Source organism: Vulpes vulpes, chromosome X (assembly GCF_048418805.1).
Source record: "Vulpes vulpes isolate BD-2025 chromosome X, VulVul3, whole genome shotgun sequence".
NCBI classification, from domain to species: Eukaryota; Metazoa; Chordata; class Mammalia; order Carnivora; family Canidae; genus Vulpes; species Vulpes vulpes.
In genome coordinates, this window is record NC_132796.1 from 87,969,649 (window position 1) to 87,989,817 (window position 20,169).

At 49.6% G+C, this 20,169-nt stretch overlaps 1 protein-coding gene across 10 annotated transcripts in view; it reads left to right on the forward strand.

Annotated features, from left to right (window-relative positions):
- Window positions 1–202: 202 nt before the first annotated feature.
- Window positions 203–20,169, forward strand: part of LONRF3 (LON peptidase N-terminal domain and ring finger 3) — a 39,271-nt gene continuing 19,304 nt past the window's right edge. For 3 of the 10 annotated variants that reach the window (XM_025986734.2, XM_025986735.2, XM_025986736.2), the window contains exons 1-6: window positions 203–1,283; window positions 4,160–4,278; window positions 7,647–7,769; window positions 11,649–11,804; window positions 13,901–14,159; window positions 14,921–15,014. In XM_025986734.2, coding sequence (XP_025842519.1) covers window positions 401–1,283; window positions 4,160–4,278; window positions 7,647–7,769; window positions 11,649–11,804; window positions 13,901–14,159; window positions 14,921–15,014 — 1,634 coding nt within the window. In that variant the 5' untranslated portion in view covers window positions 203–400. The remainder of the gene's footprint in view (window positions 1,284–4,159; window positions 4,279–7,646; window positions 7,770–11,648; window positions 11,805–13,900; window positions 14,160–14,920; window positions 15,015–20,169) is intronic. The other 7 variants (XM_025986737.2, XM_025986738.2, XM_072744250.1 and 4 more) reach the window with 3 other exon arrangements.

The following is a 20,169-nucleotide window of genomic DNA, read 5'->3' on the forward strand; positions in this document are numbered from 1 at the left end:
TTCCCCTGCCTCTCCTCAGAAAAGGAACCACATTGTGAGGGGGGGATAAGGGGGAGAGTAAACACACAAACAACCTCAAAAAGAAGCCAAGAAAAGCGAAGCCAAGAGAAGCAATCGCAACACTGTTACAAAACTGTCTGGTTTTGTAACAATTTCCCTGCCGCCGGCCAATGAGCGGCGTGGCGGCGCGTCACGTGGTACTGTCTTATATAACACTTTGCTGAGACAAGACAGTTATTAGCGGCGGCGCGGGGCGGCCGGCATGGAGCTCCCGGAGGCGCGGCAAGGACCGGCACGCGGCAACGCTGTGGCCGTGGCAGCCTGGATTCCCTTCAGCCGTCGCTCTCTGTTCTAGGTCTCTAGCCCTAGACGCCTCTTCCCTGTGCGCCTGCCTCTCGCCATGGATTCACTTCAGACTGGACAGATGTTGAGCTTGCCCGCCGAGCTCGGCGGCAACAACTTAGAACTGGCGGAGCCGGAGCCGGCGGAGCCCGCGACCTCAGCGGCCCGCGTAGATACCGACCCCCAGCCGGAGGCGGCTACCAAAGGCCCCGCTCCTCTAGCCACTCAGGAGCCGGGGCCGGAGGAGCAGCCTCCCGAGACCTCGACGCCCGAGAGCAAAGTCCTGCTCCAGCAGGCTGACGCCCTGGCGTCTGGGGGGCGCCTCCAGGAAGCCCTTGAGGTGTACAGACAGCTCTCCGAGCGGCAGCAGTTGGTGGCCGAGCAGCTGGAACAGCTGGTGCGCTGCCTGGCCCAGAAAGTCTCAGAAAGCGAGGCGCTGCCGCCGGCGCCCCCGGACGGGAGCGGCGCGGCGAGCTGTGAGGCGGTGGCGGAGGAGGCAGGGGTGACAGCGGCCGCCGCCGAGGCCACCGAAGTGTGGGACGGTTTCAAGTGCCGGAAGTGCAATGGATTTCTGTCAGACCCCGTGTCCTTGTCGTGCGGCCACACCTTCTGTAAACTGTGCCTGGAACGCGGGAGGGCAGCCGACCGGCGCTGCGCTCTGTGCGGGGTTAAGCTCTCGGCATTGATGGTGGCCGCCAGCAGGGCCCGCGGGGTCCGGAGAGCCGGGCAGCAGGCGGAAGCGGCCGAAACGCCGCAGCCGCTGCCGCCGCCGCCGCCGCCACCACCGCCGCTGCGGGTCAACGTGGTGCTCAGCGGCCTCCTGGGCAAGTTGTTCCCCGGCCCCGCACGGGCGTCGCAACTCCGGCACGAGGGCAACCGGCTGTACCGAGAGCGCCAGGTGGAGGCGGCGTTGCTGAAGTACAACGAGGCGGTTCGCCTAGGTGAGCCCACCGGTCGCGGCCGGGAAAGAACGCGACGGGGAGTCGGAGTCGGGACGTGGTGGGCTGGGGCCCACGGGGACACGGGCGACCGTGGACGGAGAGGGGGGACGTTACCGGAGTGGGGGAGGGGTGTCTGGAGTTCCGTCTCTGACTTGGTCTCTGTCGCTACCAATTTATGGCCCTTTCTGTCTCTGTCGCTCTTTGTCTTTTCCTGTGTCTCCTCATAGCCCATAATCCCGAGTCTCCCAGCCGGTTTCTGTCTCGGTCACTGTCTGTCTCTTTTCGCGGGCCTTTGGCATCTTTGTCTCCCCGTTTCGTGCGCGGGGCCGCGGTCCCTGTGTCGGTCGCCTCGGCCTCTTCCTGCCCGCACCCGGCTCCTTGCACCTGCCTGCACCTTCCCCGCCCGCGGAGGAACTTCGCACCCTTCTCACGCTCGCGCCGGGGCCGCGACGTTCGGTCGGCGCGGGCGTCCCCCGCTCCCGCCCGGCCCCGGGGCCGCGGCGGCGGCGAGAGTTGGCCCTTCCGGGGCCGCGGCTCCCGGTGGGGTGGGTCCGGCGTGGAATTAGGTCAGGAGAGCACTGGTTGCATAAGGGCCGCGAGCGGCCCGGGCAGGGCGGCCCCTCCTCCGCGCGGGCGGGATTGTGTAACGGCTGAGGTAACCGAAGTGGGCCACGCTCGCCTCAGAAACCATCCCGCGAGCGTGTGCGGGGGGAGGGGAGCGTTCGCGCCCCGCTGCCCTGTGACTCATTGTCACCGCTTCCTATCACACGGTCCTCGGCTGAAATAGATGCCCCCCGCCCCGCCCCGCCCCGCCCCGCCCCGCCCGCACCCTGCGCCCTCTCCTCGAACCCTTACCCCGCCAGCCCGGCCGGCGCCCGCGGGGCGCAACTGCTCAGGGATCCCCGGGGGCCGTGGGCTGGCAGTGGGGGGAAGGGCCGCCTCGGTCCCCCGCTGCCGCGCTGCGGCCCGGAGGGCGGGTGGGCTTGGCAGCTTCAAGGGCAACGTGGGCAGCCCCGCGGCTCTGGCCGCAGCGGGGCGCCCAAGCTCCCTCGAGGAGAGGCTCCCACCGATCCTCCGTCCCGACCCAGGAAGTGGCTGCCGAGGCGCGGAGCCGGTAATGCCCAGCTCGGTCCAGCTGCCGAGAGCTCTGCCGGCGGGGCGCGGCGTCTGGCGCTGGAAGCGGGCGGGGCCTCCTAGGTGGCGGGGCTGGCAGCTGGGACTCTGGAATCCGTGGGCACCCTGAGCCCGACCGACTCCCGACGGGTGGAGGAGGGAGTGGGCTCGGGGCTCCACGTGTGGAGTCGCTCCCCGAATTTGCAACAAGTAGCGGGGGGGGGGGGGGGAGGGGAGGAGCGTAGGCTGGCTGTGCAAGGCTGGCACTCGAGGAATAGGGAGACCCCTCCCTCCACGCATGTCCTGTGCCCAGGCAAGGCACATAGCCAGGTGCAACTGGGCGGGCGAGTGCTGTAGAACCAAAGGGACCAGGAAAGCCCCTTCCCGCTCTCTTCCTCCTCCTTTGTCGCCGTCACCACTTTTCCCCTGGGGGTTCTCCCTTCACCTTTGTTAATATGAGCGGTCAGGGTGACAAAATCATGACGGCCTTACCGTTTTTTTTTTTTTATTTATGATAGTCACAGAGAGAGAGAGAGAGAGAGAGAGAGAGAGGCAGAGACATAGAGGGAGAAGCAGGCTCCATGCACTGGGAGCCCGACGTGGGATTCGATCCCGTGTCTCCAGGATCGCGCCCTGGGCCAAAGGCAGGCGCCAAACCGCTGCGCCACCCAGGGATCCCGGCCTTACCGTTTTAAGAAGTAAGGGGCCTCTCCAGGAGGCCAGTATCTATGTGCTGGAAGGTGGCCAGTGTCTCATTATTTTAAGTACTGCACACCTTAAAAAAAATGAACATGTCCCCCACCCCAGCTTCAAAAGCTTCAAAGTCTGACCAGCTAGCTGTATGACTTGGAGTGGATGCTTTCTGCCCCCTGGGCTTGATTTTCCTCATCTGAAGAATGGTTTGGTTGAGCCAGGTGATCTCTAAATGCCTGTCCAGCCCTGGCATCTAGTGATTCATAGTGTTAGTGAGAGCCAAGCTCACTTTTTTCCCAGCAGCCTTGTTTAGGTTCACTCACATTTGGCCATCTAATGTGATGACCTTCCAAGTGCATTCAGAGAAACTTCATATGCACTGGGCTCTGTGGACAGAGAGTTGCCAATGTCACTAGCAGGCTAACCTGGACTTGTCTTCCTGGTGGACATGATGGGGGTCACATCTGGCCATCTCCCTTTCTCTTGTCCCTGGCCTGTTTCTTCGTGGGTGATACCTCACTCAGAAGCCAGGCTGCCAGTTAGCCATGCATAGTCACAAAGTAGGGGGCCAGGGTTTCTTCTATGTCAGAGCTGTTAATGCACCCCTGACCCCACAGGGCCTGTAAGGATCTGCTTGAGAAAGGAGCAAAAATTATTTCTTTATGAGGCACCTGGGTGGCTCAGTTGGTTAAGCATCCCAACTCCTGATTTCAGCTCAGGTCATGATCTCAGGGTTGTAAGATGGAGCCCTGGGCATTGAGCCTGCTTGGGATTCTCTCTCTCTCCCTCTGCTCTCTCTCTCTCTCTCTAATAAAATAAATACATAAATAAAAATAAACTTTAAAAAAATTAGTTCTTTATAGTTGGGGAAGCTCAGACCCAGAGTGGCTGGGGGGTGTGGCAGGCAGGGAAATATCAGGGCTGGAAATCGAGGCTAACCCTTTGGATCCCCAGTAGAAAAATCCTAGATAACGTGCCATTTGCTCAAGATCTATCCTCATACAGGACTTATTATGTGTTTGTGCTGGGACCACTAATGAGAGCTGTTTTTTTCCTCCTCATTCTGGCAGCTCCAAATGACCACCTGCTTTATAGCAACCGGTCTCAAATATATTTCACCTTGGAGTCTCATGAGGATGCACTGCATGATGCAGAAATAGCATGTAAGCTCCGCCCAATGGGTTTTAAGGTGAGTGGGATGAGAGGGATGGCAATGGGTTGTACTATAGACGGGAATTGGCAGGAAGCCCTACCTCCCTGGGGGCTTGGGGCACTAGGGCTCCAGCAAAGCAGGGAAAAGGCTTTGCAAAGGAGCTGGGGGTGGCAAAGGGTGACTCAGGGGTCTGCAAAGAACTGGATTCTTCCCCAATTTACTTCTTTACCTGATGACCTGCAGAACAGCTTAGGCTTTATGACTTTTCAGAACATGGACTTAGCAGTCAGACCACCCCAGCTCTGCTACTTCTACCAGCTGTGTGGTCACAGGCAAGTTACTTAACCTCTCTGTGCCTCATGTCTTCATCTATAAAATGGGGGGATATTCAAAGCACGTACTTAACAGGGTTCATTGTGAGGATTACACGAACTAATATATGTAAGATGCCTAGAACAATGCCTGGCTCATAGCATTATATGTTCTATCATTCTCATGGACAGTAGAAAGAAGAATGTGAAAAAAATATTGCTGGCTGGTTGTGTTATTTTGAGTCCTTAATACACTCAGCCTGCTGGTATCCCTAAACATCTAGGTCACATGAAGGGATGGTCAGAGAAAGGCTAAGCACCTCTTGGGATGCTAGGATGCAAAGTGTCACTTGCTGCATCTCTGGCCTCAGGACTGGACCTTAGCCACATGTCAATATTTTGTTTAGGAGATGAAGTTTGAGCCTGGGCTCTACTACTTGCAAGCTAAGTGACCACGGGGAAGTTACTTCACTCTCTGGACCCCAAGTGTCCTCATTTGCAAAGCACAGCTATTGCTCTCCACCCCAGTTGCTTCCTAGGGGTGTGATGTGAGGGTCACATGTGAGCATGACCAAGAGGTCATTCTGGGAGCTCTACCATTTGCTGGGCCTTAGTGCAGTGCTCTCTCTACATAATCCCCAGGATGCCACCTCGGAAATCCACCTTACCCATGTCCAGATCTGTGATCCCTTATCTGCATCTCATGGGGCCAGAAGTGTTCAGAGTCCAGAATGCTTCTGATTTCAGAAAGACCATATACTAGATGATACCCTCAGTGAGCTCTGGACAGCATCCGATAGGCATACGCACTAATATTTCTGCAGTACGTTAAGTGAAGGTTCATACTAAGTGAGATAAAGATTATAACGTACTCCATATCATTGTAGGTTAGGTTTTGCCACCTAATGACTTTTTATGCCAAGCTTATGAAACTTCAGATTATCAGACTGTTTCTGGAACTGGGAACCTCAGATAAAGCATTTGTGTACCTGCATACTGGGCCATTAGTGTCAGACTGAATCCCTTATGTTCTTTGATGAGAAGGTTTTCACAGGCGATGGCAGAGTTGTATGTTCTCCTTCCCAAGGAACAGATTTATAGTTTACTAAAGTCGAAGTCTTGACCCAAAGGAGCTTCAGTGAGAACATTTCATGCTTTATAGCAGTGCAGGTGAGGAAGCTGCCTAGGGGTAGGAGGACTTCTCTTGCACCTTCTTCTGCTCCCACCATAAACTTTGGGCCTAAGGGTAGGAGCCTTCATAGTACAGTGGGAAGAGGGCTGAGAAGTAGTGGACCATTTCAGATGAAATGGGAAAAGTGACTTCCCAGTGAAATCAGAGTTGGTGGAAGTAGTAAACAGGAGTTTCATTTGGCCAAAGTGCTGGGGTAAGTGGGAGAGCAGTGTAGAAAATGAATGGTACTGTCTTGAGGGTTGAGACAGGATGCCCCTTAGGGGAGGAGTGCACCTCCTGCAGCCCTATTCCAGCCACTCCAGCCAGGTGCAGTGGTACTCAACATATCCTGCAGGTGGTACAACTCTTGGTGGGTGGGCTGGCTGCCCTGAGCAGGTGGAGTACATGGGTTGCTATTTGGTATGATTGAGGGGTCCTAGAGTCCTCTCCAGTCTTCCAACACTTATTCCTTCTAGCCCCCTGAAATGTCATGCAAGCTTTTCTCCGGGGGCCCTGGTAAATGCTGCAGAGAGGAACAATGAGGGAAGCCGTCAGCACCCAAGTATCAGCTGAGATTAGGTTCCAGGAGGAGCTTGAGGGGCACAGGGGAGGACCTCAAGAGGTTTGGAGTGGGGGCCACTGCTTGAGAAGGCAGATCCCTGTCAGCGCCTGTAGCTAGGCTGGAGCCAGAGGGCACCACCCCAGGGCCTGTAGAAGCATGTTAGGAGGGGAAGCTGGGAGTGCCCAGCAGCTGCAATCTGGATCATTTCCTTCTCTAAGTTAGACTCAGGGTCAGCCATGGAGGCAAGGGTGTAGGGAGCAGGCCCCCAGGGGCACCCTAGATGACTTCAGGAGCAATACCCTCCCAGCCAAGTTGCAACGACCACCTGTCCTGAAGCACAGAGTGTAGCCCTCTTCCTACCTCTTTTCTTGTTCCCCCCTCTTTCCCAGGATGCTCCTCTGCTACCTCTAGAGTTTCTCTGCCAGGACAGTTGAGCAGGGACCCCAGGGAGGCCTAAAACCTTATACTTTTTAAAAGAAGAGTCATCTATTTATTTGAGGGAGAGGGAGTGGGAGTGGGGGAAGGAGCAGAGGGAGAGAATATCCAAGCAGACTCCCAATGACCGGGGAGCCGGATGCGGGGCTAGATCTCATGAGCCAGGATATCAGGACCTGAACTGAATCCAAAAGTTGGATGCTTAACCAACTGAGTCACTCAGGTGCTCCTAAAACTTCTTTATACTTTTTAGAGATGTGGGAAGGGAACAGAAGTGAGCTGAGCCCACAGGAGGGAAACCATTAACCAGTCCTCAGTCCCTGGCTAACCCTCTAAAGTGAAGTCTGTTTAGTGGGGAAGAGCATTCTGGGGGTCCTAGACTACAGTTCTAGTTCCAGTTTTGCCACTAACTACCTTGAAGTCTTGGAGAGATCATGTCCCTTCCTTTGGGCCTCTTCTGAAAAATGATCAGCTAGTATAGGTGAGCACTCAGCCAGTAATGTGGACTAGGTCTCCACTTGACAGACTAGTTAGTAGGAAGGCCTATCTGGGTGGGTCCTGGAAGCTGGCTAATATGTGCTTAAATGAGGATTCCTGCTACATTTGGCAATGCCTCCAATACGACAGTGGGTTAGTGGGGAGGTCGTATGGCACAGAGGTTAGGAAATTGGACTTTGGTATTGATCAGTCCCAGACTTAAACCCCTGATTCCACAATTTACCAGCTGTGTTACTTTGGGCAAGTCACTTTTCTGGATCTCAGCTTTATCTTCTGTAAAATGGGCTTTGGAACATTTTGCCTACATGATAGGGCTGTAGATAAGGTAGTCCTAAAACCCTTCACACGGTAGTGAACACTCGCTAAGTGTTTGGCTTAAGTCAATAAGTGAATAAGGACAGGATTGAATGCTAATGTTTTCTTCCAGGCACACTTCAGAAAAGCACAAGCCTTAGCCACCTTAGGCAAGGTGGAGGAAGCACTAAGGGAGTTTCTATATTGTGTGTCCCTCGATGGAAAGAACAAAAGAGCAAGATCTGAAGCCCAGAGGGTGAGTTGAGATGACGTCAGGTCCAGCTGCACAGTGGACTCCCACTTCTCTGTCTTCTCCAGGGAGGGGAGTGAGGGAACTGCCCTCCCTGACATTTAAGCCCTGAGTGTGTGGCCCCCTTGGTTAAGGGGCAGGAAGGAGACACAAGGGCCAATTGCCTCTTGGCATACACAATCGGATTGAGCAGTTCCTGCATTGTTGGAGGAGCTTCTGAGGAATATTCTTGCTTCTTAGATTCAGAGTCTGGGTTGTGAGTAGGAAAACCAAACCAAAGCAAACCAAACAAGTTAACATGGGGATGGAGTCTCACTGAAGAGAATCTGGCTGTTGATGAGAGGTCAGGGGTGTGGGACTGCCTGCAGTTGTAGAACTTTGCTTTGGCTGAGTCACAGCTTCACCAGCCACACAGGGCAGGCGGCTTCTCATCAGGAATGTTGGTCACCATCTCCCCCTGCTATATGCAGAACTCCAGCCTTCAGCCTTTGCTAGAAATAGAATACACACTATCTCACAAATGTAAGTCAGGGATCATTATGATATAATCCAAGTAGTCATTGTAACTCTTGAATCCCAGGAGAATGTGATTATTTTGTTTTGCTTTTTAATTCATGAAATGTTAGCATTGGTAAAGGGCTCAAGCGTCCTCAGTTCCTGGTCTGCATTGTTTACTGGTCTGCAGTGTGCTTCCATGGTATGTAGCCAAATGGCGTGGAAGTTGGATGCTGACAATCAGTGGTAGCCTCTGGCCTCCTTGTGCCCCTCCCCCTACTCACCACCTGTCTCAAGTGCCTCTCTCCCAGTGAGGTTTGGCAGAGCCATGGATGAAGAAAGGGAGCTTGGTTTCTGAAAGCCCCAGAAAGGAATCTTTAGCAGAACCAATGAACTAGGGGAAGCTGAGCTCTGGAGGTTGTGCCTCACACATATTTCTTCTCTAGAGAGTTGTTTTGACCTGGTTTGGGAAAGTGGGCAAGGTGTTCTTGAGAGGAGTACTGGTGACAGAGAATCATTCCAGGCTGTGGACCCTTCCCCGAATCTTAAATGTAGTCTATGGTGTGAATAATAATAATAACAGCTAACATTTATCGAGCATTTCCAGTGCACCAGGCACTGTGCTAGGGCTTTCTGTGGAGGATATAATTTAATCCCCACAACATCCCTATGAGGATAGGTGATGTTATTTATCCCCATGTTACAGATGAGACAAATGAGGAAGCCAAGACTTGGTGACTTTCCCAAGGTCATGCAGCTGGTGATTGATGAAAGGGCATACAAACCCAACTCCATCTGCTTCCAGAGTCTGTCTTCTTAGCCATTCCTCCATTCTTCTATCCCAGGAGGACATGCCAGGGAGTTTGGTGTCACTGCTAGGGTGTGGTGTAGAATAGCCATGGGACCATCCAGTTCTGGGGGTGGGAGATGGACAAAGGTTAGTTAGAAGAATCTTGACTTCGGGGAAAGGGTGTGCAAAAGCCAACAGAGGCAAGTGTCAGATCCAGGGGTGAGGGGTTTCTTTACTCCATTCGTCCATTTCCTACTTGGCCTGAGAGGCTGTAGTGTCATCAGCTGGGTTGACCTCTCTCTGGGGCAACATTACAGGGCAAGGTGCTGTGCTAAGCTCTGGAGACGAAAAGAGGCATAAGCCACAGTCTCGGTCCTCAAGGACCTTCCAATGCTGCCTGTGTTATACAAGGCACTATAAATGCCAGACAATACAAAAGGGAGCATTTGCCCATAATGAGTGTCCCAGAGTTCAGAAGCGGAGCCAAGAATTTAGAGGTGAATTTCCACTGACTGTGATGAGGGCCCTCAGCAGTTCTTATTTACTGTACCTTTCCAGTTTCAGGGCAGAAGATTTTACAAAGATGTTCCAGGTTCACTTGGCAGTAATTAGCTACCTTAGACACTCCCAGGCCTGGGTTTCTTTTTAGCATTTGTATTGACCCCAAATTTTGTTTTCCAAAGTCATTGGGAAGGTCTAGAATGAGGTCTTAGGTAGTAAAGGTAAGAAGTGAAGTGCTGTTGCCATTTCTGCCTTGTTTCCTTTGATTTCTCCCCTCTGCCTCCCTTCCCACCCTGTCCTTGCTCTGCCCTTTTAACCCTGTACCTTGGGATGCTGTGTGGCTGCCACTGAAGAGCACCATGCTCTCTTTTCCAAAGTTTTTATTTCGATCCAGTTAGTTAACATACACTGTCATATTAGTTTCAGGTGTACACCATAGTGATTCAACAGTTGCGTACATCACCCGGTGTCCATCCTGACAAGCAAGCACCATGCCCTTTGGGGGAGAGTTCCAGGGAGACTGCTTCAGAAGTGGGTTGGTACTGTTGGGCCACTCAGGAGGGCTTTCCTGAAGGCCAACTTTGGTTCCTGGGGAGGAGGGGCCTCTGAAAGCTGGCATTTATGGCCCTGGGTGGTGCGAGTACCTCCACATCGTGCTCCTTTACCACCTTAGACCTGGAAAGTGGGTTTCCCAGAGCTGGAAGGAGACAGTGATCTGTCTCAGGGCTTTGGGCTTGAATGCTCAGCCTCTGCCTGGGCCCCAGGATGGAGAAGTGTCCTCATTCACTTCCACCCGGGGTGAAAGTATGTATTGGACATCTGTGCATCCAAAAGCTGGCCCTCTGGTTAGAGAGAAAGACTTCCATGTGTGGCACAATTTGAGACCAAGGCAAGACCATGTAATATGAGGCACTCCATTATGGTGCGGGAGAGAGCACGAACAGACAAGTGAGATCAGGGAGGCTGGAGGTATAGCTCTGGAGCTAGCCTTGGAGACTGAGTGGGCTTTGGCTACATGGAAAGTGCTGACATCTGAAGGAATCTTGCAAAGGCACTTCTAGGGGCCAGCAAGGGAACAAATCAAACTGGACAGAGTATGGTCAGGGTTTGTCAGACCCCCTTGATCAGTTAATAATGAGCAAGGGTGTGGAGCATCCTTTAGTGGGTCTCCAGGTACTGCAGTAGCTGCCCAGTGGTAAACACTTCAACATGTGTGAGAAGCGAAGCTAGCTGCTTGTGTGTCATGTTACATGCAGTATGTACACATGTCTGTCTGTAACCCATGCTGGCACAGGGGAGAATTGAAGCAAGCTCGTGGGGAAGCCTGCACTCATCCTTGACTCCCAGGCCTTTCTGGGGCCTCTGGGTCTTTAGCTGTCCCCTCACCCACTCCCCACCTTCTCTGGCCACAAGGGAAACTGGTCCCAGACTGGAACCTGCCTGCCTCCAGTCCTTGAAGTTACCCAACAGTCTTGGCACAGTGAAGGCCAGAATGAGGAAGGAGAGGCTGGGTTCTGCTATTCCCACCACTTCACTGTGGAAGGGATTAAAGGTCCAAGGAGGATAATCCAGGGAGGAATGAGCAAACTGGGCTGGCAGGGGAAAGACATGGAAGAACCTAGAAGACGTGTGAACTTCTACCTGTGGGAGTGTATAGACGTGATTGCAGGTCCCCCGATGGGGTTCGTCTCCTACCTTTATCTCCCTGTCTCTTTTCTCCTAGATAGGTCTTGAATTCCCACTGCAGATATTTCTATGGAATGGTAGTGTGGGAGTGATGGTTCTTAACTTTGGCTAGGGTGACGAAGGCATCTGTGGTGCCTTTTTGAAATCCAGATTCTGGGGCCACGCTTCAGACCTGGGGGAGCCAGGCGTGGGAACTTGGAATCTGGAGTGTTCATAAGCTCCCCAGGTACCTCTGACGTATGCTGAATGGAGCCCCCCCTGCCCTGGTATGTTGGGATCTCTGGTTCCAGGCTGCCTCCCTGGAGTTTCACCCTGCAATTCATGTCCCCTGCCCCTTCCCTCCCCTCCCCCCCCCCCATCACCCAAGCACCTGTAGAAACTTAAGTAGTGAAGTCTTCTGTTTTATGTCACAGCTTCTCCTTAGTTTCTTTTCACCATCAGTCCCGGGGGATTCTCAGGAACATTTTCCCGATATCCTGAAGTTGTTGGCACCTCACCCTAGATTAAAGGAACACGTAGAATCAATGGCTACTGAAGGCACCAGTCATAATCTACCAAAGTTGTCACAGGTAAAACTCAACTCGCCCAGCTCGCTCGCGATGCTTCATTTGGCTGTTGTGTGGGCAAACGTGGGAGTGAGCCCTACCTCTCCTTCGGCTCCTGAGAAGGAAGAAATGGAGCCACTAGTGGTTGTGTTCTTTGCTAGAAGGTTCTTTCTTACAGATAAAACTGGATTTCAGACATGGTCCCGGGGGTTTTTGGATTCATTACCTTCATTTTTCAGTTCTTGGTCAGATCCAGCTGAGAGAGATTTGATAGAAGTAAAAAGGAGTTGGCCTGCTTCCCCTGGAACCATTCAGTCTGGGTGGCTTTATCAGCTTAGGGGCGGAGCCTGGGAAGAGGCCTAACAACCCCTCCTTTCCTGCTTTTTTTGTTTGTTCAAGCTGCTGGTCTTTGAGCACCAGCTGAGTTCTTTGTGCAGAGACAACTCCATTTGATCCCCAAGTGGAAGTAATTTTATATTCCCTCACTGTGTCTTACACATCAGTAGACTTCCAGTACATATTTGTAGTCAGGAAGAGGGAAGCAATTGGGGAAGCGTTAAGTCCTTGGAAGGAAGGACGGGCATTTATGCCCATTTTTGAAGACAGGGGAATAGGGAACCATGGAGAGATTGGCTCCAGGCTCTGGCTTTCCCAGAACAGGGCAAGTGGGCAGAAGCTGGGGCTCAGAAGTCCAGACGTGAAGGCAGGATTTAGCACTGAAAACCGAGGCACCTTGAGGCAACAGTCTACCTTCCATTTGTGCCATGTGTTCTTCCCCTGTATGGAAGCCCTGTGATCTCCATGGCTTCTTGGGTTCTCTAATAGGCAGGAAACTTACATTTTCCCTGCTTCTCTCCCTGCTCCTGAGAAGTGATAAAATGCAGGTGTGCCTGATTTAAAGGAGGGCGTGGGGGTGGGAGTGGAGGCAGATCTTCTGAAGTCAGAGACCCTTAGTGCATTTCAGTAATGTTTGAAATAATTAGTACATGATTGAGAGCATTAATAGTGAACTGAAGAAGTGCCTGGAGTGACTTCTCATTGCAGCTCAATCAGAAATGAGGTAAAATAGCACCCTTGGCTTTCCAGGGTGAGCCAGCTGGGGAGTGAGGGATTGGGCTGCTACACCAACTTTGCTTTGTGAAGCAGTGTACTCTCGTGTGGACAATGCCTGGGGCTCATGGAAAGTTGAAGGTGCAGCCCTGCTGGGGTGCTGCAAAACCCCTGAACTCCCCAGGTTAGATACTGTGAAAAACTACATCCTTCTTCTCCTTACCTCACTGTACTCTCCTGACTATACACTATTTTCTATCTATCTACCATTTGGGGGGGGGGTGGCTAGGGGTTGGAGGGCAAGAAAACAACATGAGCATGTGGATCCGTGGACTATGGATTTAGAGTACAGTTCAGGGTTCTCCAGGTAAATCTGCACACTCTGTCATTGGATTTATTTCCAGATCCATTGTCAAATATCCTCTCCTGGACAAAAAGTCTTGAAAAGGCTAGAGATAATGATTGTTTTCCCAAACGACTTGTATCTTTTTCAGATTTTTCACCCAAAATCTAGTCAAAAGAGTAGCTTGTCCCTAGTGCTTTGACTAGTATAACACGGAGCTCTAGAACCTGAGGTAACTCCACAGGCCTGTGAACAAACCTGTGCCAAAGCCTTAGCAAAAGTCCTTTTGGAGCTGGGGGTGGGGCAGATGGCCTGGAATGGCAGTGAAACCTGCCGGAAGGATTGAGTGATAGGATCTACTCTCACTGCATGCCTTGGTATCCCTCAGGTGGTAACTGGGGCAAGATTTGGCTAGGAGAGGGGTGGGTGCCACACTCTACATCTGTCCCCTTCACCACAGCCCAGGGTGTCTGTCCCCTACATGCCTTTCTTTCCTTGCCTAGGGAAGTTCCTCTGTTTCACCCAAGCCTAGCATGTCTTCGTTGCAGATGCCCTGTGGCCAGAAGTAGGAGATAGTCTTATCACCACACACACACCCCAGTTAAGCTGTGTGTCCACTCAGTGATCAGGGCTGTGGCGGTTTTCTCTCTGTCCCCGGTGGGTAGCAGTGTCAGAGAACAATGCTGGTCCTGAGGTGATACTAATATTTGGCTCTTTCTTCGTCCAGGAAAATCCGGAGCTCCCACACTGTTCTAGTCAGGAAGAAGCAGCGGCAGGGGGAGACTGCAGCAGCCTGGCAAACCCAGTTAAAGTAGAGGGGGAGGGGCAGCAAGGCGACCAGAAAGGCCAGGCAGGAGAGGAGAAGGGGGACGCTGCCTCTGCAGAAGCTATCTCTGCCAAGGCTGGCAAATGCCAAGAAAAGAAAAGGAAGCATTGTCAAACTGGAACCCAAGATCCAGAGGTGCCCACTAAAGCCTCAAAGCCAGGTACTGACTCTACCCAGGGAGAAAGGGGCTTGGATGAGGTGCCGGGGCTCACCAGCGTATGCGGGTTACTGAGCCTCCATTGGAGGGCTCTGGGTGTGCCACCTAGCTCTGGCACTCAGCTATGCCACCTCAGGGCACTATGAAGCCTTTGTGAGAGCATGCACAGTTCCTAGCATACTGCCAGGGCTCACTGATAATTAGGAAAAGTCAAGTCATGAGGTCAGGCCCCGTATCAAGTAATGGCATCTCATGCCCTTAATGGTATTACTTCCTTTCAGGCCCACCTGTCCCTATCCTCATCTCCATCTCAGGAATGGGGGAGCAAGGAGATATGATCAGGCCTCGCCCTCCTCCTTCCCAGCATGGTGCCCAGAGGTAGACATCAGAAGTGGCAGCCATAGCCTCACATCTTTACAGGACAGGTTGGCAGTGCCAGGATTCGGTACCAGCCTTGCAGGGCTGGCTTGGTCCATGGAATGGCAGCTACTCCTGCTGCTGTTGAGTGAGATGCCTGTTGCATTGGAGTCAAGTCCCCAGGGCTCTTAGACATTCCCTGCTCGCATTTCTCTTCCTGTGGGGCTGCTAGAAACCTCCTGAAGCCTTCTTCAGGGGATCCCATTCCCAGTGGCCACTGAATCTACTCTCTGGGAGGCAGGGTGAGAACGGCAAGCTAAAAAACGAATGCGGTTCTTTTGCCTCAGAAGTGTTGTCTGTGAAAGTAAGGTTGGTCCATCTCTGACTTACCACTTTCTCAATCACAGATCCTCCTGCTGACCAGGAGGCCAGAGCTGCTGTCAGTGTTCCACTGCCATTGTTTGTTGACGCGTCTGACCTTGAATGCGCCCTATGCATGAGGTATGTGATGGGTACTATCACTTATGCCTGAGGCGTCTTCTTCTGGGGAGTCTGGGCCTTTCAGCCAGTAACCTCTTGTTCAGTTGGTTAGCACAGAAATGCACAGTTCTAACAGAATGAAAATCACTCTGTTGTTTGTCACACGGGCTAGCTTGTTTCCCTTGTTTACAGATTATATTACCTGCACTCCTGACTTGGAAATACCTAAAAAGTGGGAAGAAAATGGTCTGCTTAGAAGTCATAGACTGATGGCCACATCCTGAATGTCTTTAATTTGGCATTCCTGAGATTTTTTTTTTTTTTTTGGTTGTTGTTAGATGTGAATGTTCGGAGATAAGACATATATTCTCCAGTTGGCCATGGTTCCCCTCTCTCCAGACTGCCTTACACCAGCCTGTATCTCATATTTGCATTACTTTCCTAGTACCTTGTAGGTATTTGAGTTCATGACCCTGGAACTAATCTCAACTACTGGATCAAGATCTCAAACCTCAAGGGCTCTTGTGAATGCCAAAGGCCTATTCTTTGAAAGCCAAGTAGAAGACTGATTTTTCATTTTGAACAATATTAGTAGTAGCCGTGTACTACTTGACCAGGCATCCCTTCTCTACCCAGTGGGGAGGCAAATTATCCACACACCTGCCCATGCCCTCAGAAAAAGAAGCTGGTGGGCTTTTGGGGGGCTGTGTGAAAAAAATTACTTTCATTTGTTTCATCTCACAGCTGTGACTTTGTGGCTAAGAAGAGGAGCTCCAAAGCCAGATGGCCTGGGCTTGAACCCTGGCTCTGCCACTTACTGGCTGTTTGACCTAGAGCAAGTGATTTTCTCTGCCACTGTTTTCTTGTCAGTAAAATGGAGAAGAATAGTACCTATCCTATGAGGTTGTTATGATTAATTGAGAGAATCTATTTAAAACACTTAGAATAGTGCCCGACATATAGTAAATACTCCATAAATATTAACTTTTTCTAGGCCAGAGATTCTTTAACTTTAGGCCCACGGATGCTGAAGGAAGTTCTGTGTATGGATTCTAATAGATCTGTGAATTCCCTAAAGTTTTATGTAAAAATGTGTGTGTGTGTGTGTGTGTGTGTGTGTTTCCAGAACAAGGTCCACAGATTGCAGTAGATTCTCAAAAGTGTCTTTTTTTTTCCAAGATAGCATTAAAAGAAGACTGAGGTATTTGCATAAAAGTTGTTAAGATGGTTGGCCCAAGAGATGTCAAGAAAAATCTTGTGATCTACCACACACTGGGATCCAGCTTCCCAAGAATCCTGAGATGTTTTCTTGCCCTTTGCAAGCATGTATGCCTTCCATATCAATCACATGCATTTGTATTTGGAAGGACTTTTCTTGTCCACATAAAAATGAGTAAGGTAGCCATTACCTGGACATGTACTTTTTCTTTCTCTTAAAAAGAAATTGAGTTGTCAGATTGGCTCCTGAGCCCAGGCAGACCTGAAAATGAACAGTTCGGCAGATGGAATGCAGTAGCACCCAAAGAAAGCCTTCCAGATACAATCGGGAGTTTTAGGTGGAGTGAGTGAGAGTGGGGTGGACTATATAACCAGGTCCCTTGACCCCTCACAACAAAGCAGCAGGTGGGTCATGGTGGAGCCAAGGTAAGAGGCAGAGAAACTCTGCTTCCCAGCAGAGAAATGGGCCTCCACCATCATGCCTCTAAGCCTGCAATGTGAGCCACAGTCTTTCAGGTGTCAGACTTTGCCACACTTGGTTTAGCTTGTTCAGAAAGCCCAAGTCTTTGCTGGATGTATCCTCCTTAACACTACTCCCAACATCCAGCCAACACAAAATCAAACACACAGACTCATCCTGTTTGTGTTTTCACTGAGGGCTCAGAATCCTGGGTTGAAGTTCTTTTGTTCTGTTTCCTCTGATTTCTCCCTTTCATCTTGTTTGTCCCTGATCTCAACAGGGGGCTTCAGAGAAGGGTTAGAAATTTGCTCCAAGAAATAAACACCAAGAGGATAAGACCCCCTTCTGGTTTATTCACCCTGAGTTTAAAAGCCATTATTTCCCTTATCCTGCCCCTCTGTTCTAAGTGAGACTTCAAAACAAAAGCCCATCTTTGGGGTAACTGTTGTATAGGCTGGTAGGTTATAGGGGGACTCTAGCTGCTTTAGGGAGCAAAGGAACCCGCCAAGTCCAGAGAACATTTCTGACCTCAAGGCTTTTAAAACTGTAGACCTTGATCAGAGGAATGTAATTCCCCTTCCAACAGGGTTTGTCTGTAAGGCAGAAATCAGCTGTTGAAAGAGACTATTTCATATACATGCTTCAGTTTGAACACAGTCTTGACAAAGTTCCTGTATCCACCTCTCTAGTACTTCCCCCCCCCCTTTTTATTGTCATTAGGATTATTGTCAGGTTCTATTATGACCCTCATGTGTCTTTTGGGGAGAGGGTGTTTAAGGGTTGAGATATTTTCAAACCATCTGCTGGGTCATGAAACTAGACATTTGTATCTCCTGTACAAATTTCTAGAATGAAATCTGATCCTGTGGTGCTGCATTGGTAGAAGACAAGTTGGAGTATGAAATTCATCTGACTCTAGAGAGAAACTCAGGAGCAACTTGTATGTTTTTCAGGGAAAAGGGTAGGAAAAGTGAATGGGACAAGAACTGGAGCATGCATTAATGAGACACTCCAATCTCCAAGTCCCCCTGGCTGGATTGGGAGAGCTCTGTTGAGGGAAGTTGCTCCATAATTCTAATCCTTTGGAACTCTGCCCCTCAATCTTTTGTGACTGGAAACCTTCCCTTGAGATTTACCAGCTGGATACTCTTGACACTGGGGACCACCTCTGGAGCTGTTGTGGAACACCGCCTTTGGGGTGACAAGGATATTTTGAGATGTGGAACAAGAATGTTTGATATTTGAACCACTTACCTAATGGCCCAGTGACCTCCTTGTCAATTGAAATGAAACTTTGTATTTAACCTAGTTTTAGCTACTCAGATAGCTGGGTATTAAGGAGGATCCCCCCCACACTGTCTCTCTCCTTCCTTCCCTCCCTCTCTCTGTCTTTTTCTTTCTCTTTCTCCACCCCCTCCTTCTTATTCCCTCTTCTCTCATTTGATAGCAGCAAAAGAACACAATACAAGGATGTAACTGGTGGGAAAAGATAGCTATTTCCAGACAAGCCAAGCATTTAATCCGGGCTGACATCTAACTGAAAGCATTTATTATTACTATTGTTTACTCCACCATTTTGACAATGTAAAATGCTTTCTTGTGAGAAAATCTGTGTCTACTCTGATTTATAAATGCCTCCCTGAAGTGTTTCCTGCAATCATTGCCTAAAGTGGTAAATAAAAGGGAGAGAACTTCAAGTATATACCTATTTCTAGCTCTATCTATATATACAGAGTTCTCTCTCTCTCTCTCTCTCTGTCTTTCTGGGGTGGGGAGAAATGGAAGGGAGAGAGAGAACTGTGTTGTCTGTATGTGTGTCTACACATGGATGGATGCTGTCTATTCTAAGAGATGTGCACACTGTTGCAGCTGTGTCATATAGTGGAGAAGGAAGATGAGCTTGGGAATCAGGTGTGACTTCATACCCTAAGCCCTGCTACTTCCTAGCTAGATGTGTGACCTTGGGCAAGTCATTTAACCTGTCTAGGTCTTATTTTCCTATAGTAAAATGGAACTAGTCATCATTATCACCTATTAACATATGAAGTTAATTTATTTGAAAAACAGTATTACACACACCCAGAATAGCAAGAGAAATATATTCCACCTGTTTCTTGTCACTTTACTCCATCAGCCTCTGTAGAGGAGCAAAGTAGCCCTGAATATAGAAGCAAATTGAGACTTGAATGGTGATATATTCTGAGCATCTGAACTTAGAACTATTTCAAAGCAATCATTATACAGCATCTGTAGCAGTCTTCTTGTCTGTGACCACTCAGATCAGGGGCATTTTAATCACAATTCTTGCTAAGAGTTGCTGTTTCCTTTTGTGTCTGTTTCATTCATCTGCTCATTAAATGTCAGCTTTTATTGCCGTTGATTAGCTAGTAATATCACTGCTGTTTTATAAAAGGCCCAATTTTGAAGTTCTCAGGATAAACAATTTAGCAGGTACGGATTCCTCAATCATCATCATCATTAGTGTCATTGACTAATGTGTAACAAGTTTTCAGATTCATAAGACTCAAATTACTGAGGAAGTGAGATTTTCTGATTTGGCTGCTCCGGTAGATCACAGCAATGGTTTCCAAATCAGCCTGCAAGTCACACTTGTGAGACACATTCTAAATTGTGAAATATACACAATGGAGAAGTACGTAAAATTAAAAATGTATTCTCTTAACAAGATATTGTAAAGAGGATACTGCTGCAACCATTCTCAGTTCAAAAAATAAAACATGGCCAGGATCCCAGAAGCCTTCCTTATGCCACTTCTGAATCATGAATCCTTGCCCTTTGCCCTCCAAAACCACTGTCCTGACTTTTTTCTTTTTAAAAATAGTTTTACCACCCATGTATGCATCTCTAAATGGTGTAATTTAGTTTTTACTAAAAACTTTATATAAATAGAACTATCCAGAACACAGTTCTTTTTGTTCTGGCTTCTTTTCCAGAGTATTAAGGTTTATTCATGTTACTGCATATTGGTGAAGTTTGTTTATATTTCATTCACGTAGGGTGGCCCATTGTATGAGTCTACCATAATTTCTTTACCAGTTCTATCATAAATGGATATTTGAGTTGTTTCTAGTTTGGAGCTATTACAGACAACGTTGCTATGAGCAGTTTTTATGTATGCTGGTGCATATAAATCTTTGCCCATCTTCAATTGGGTTATCTCTCTTCTTCTTACTGACTTATAAGGGCTTTATGTATGTTCTAGATATTAGTCCTTTGTTAGTCATGTGTACTGCAAGCACCTTCTCCCACTTGTAGCTTGCCTTTTTGCTCTCTTAATGGCATATTTTAATGAACTTATAAGTTGTTTTAACGTAATGGAAATTATTAATCTTTTAATTTATTTTTTAGTGGGGATTTTTTTGGTGCACGTCTTGCCTAAGAAATCTTTTTTTTTCTTTACCTTGAGATCACCAAGATATTCTATTGTGTCTTTTATAAGCTTGACTGTTTCACATTTACCTTTCCAGCCCACATGGA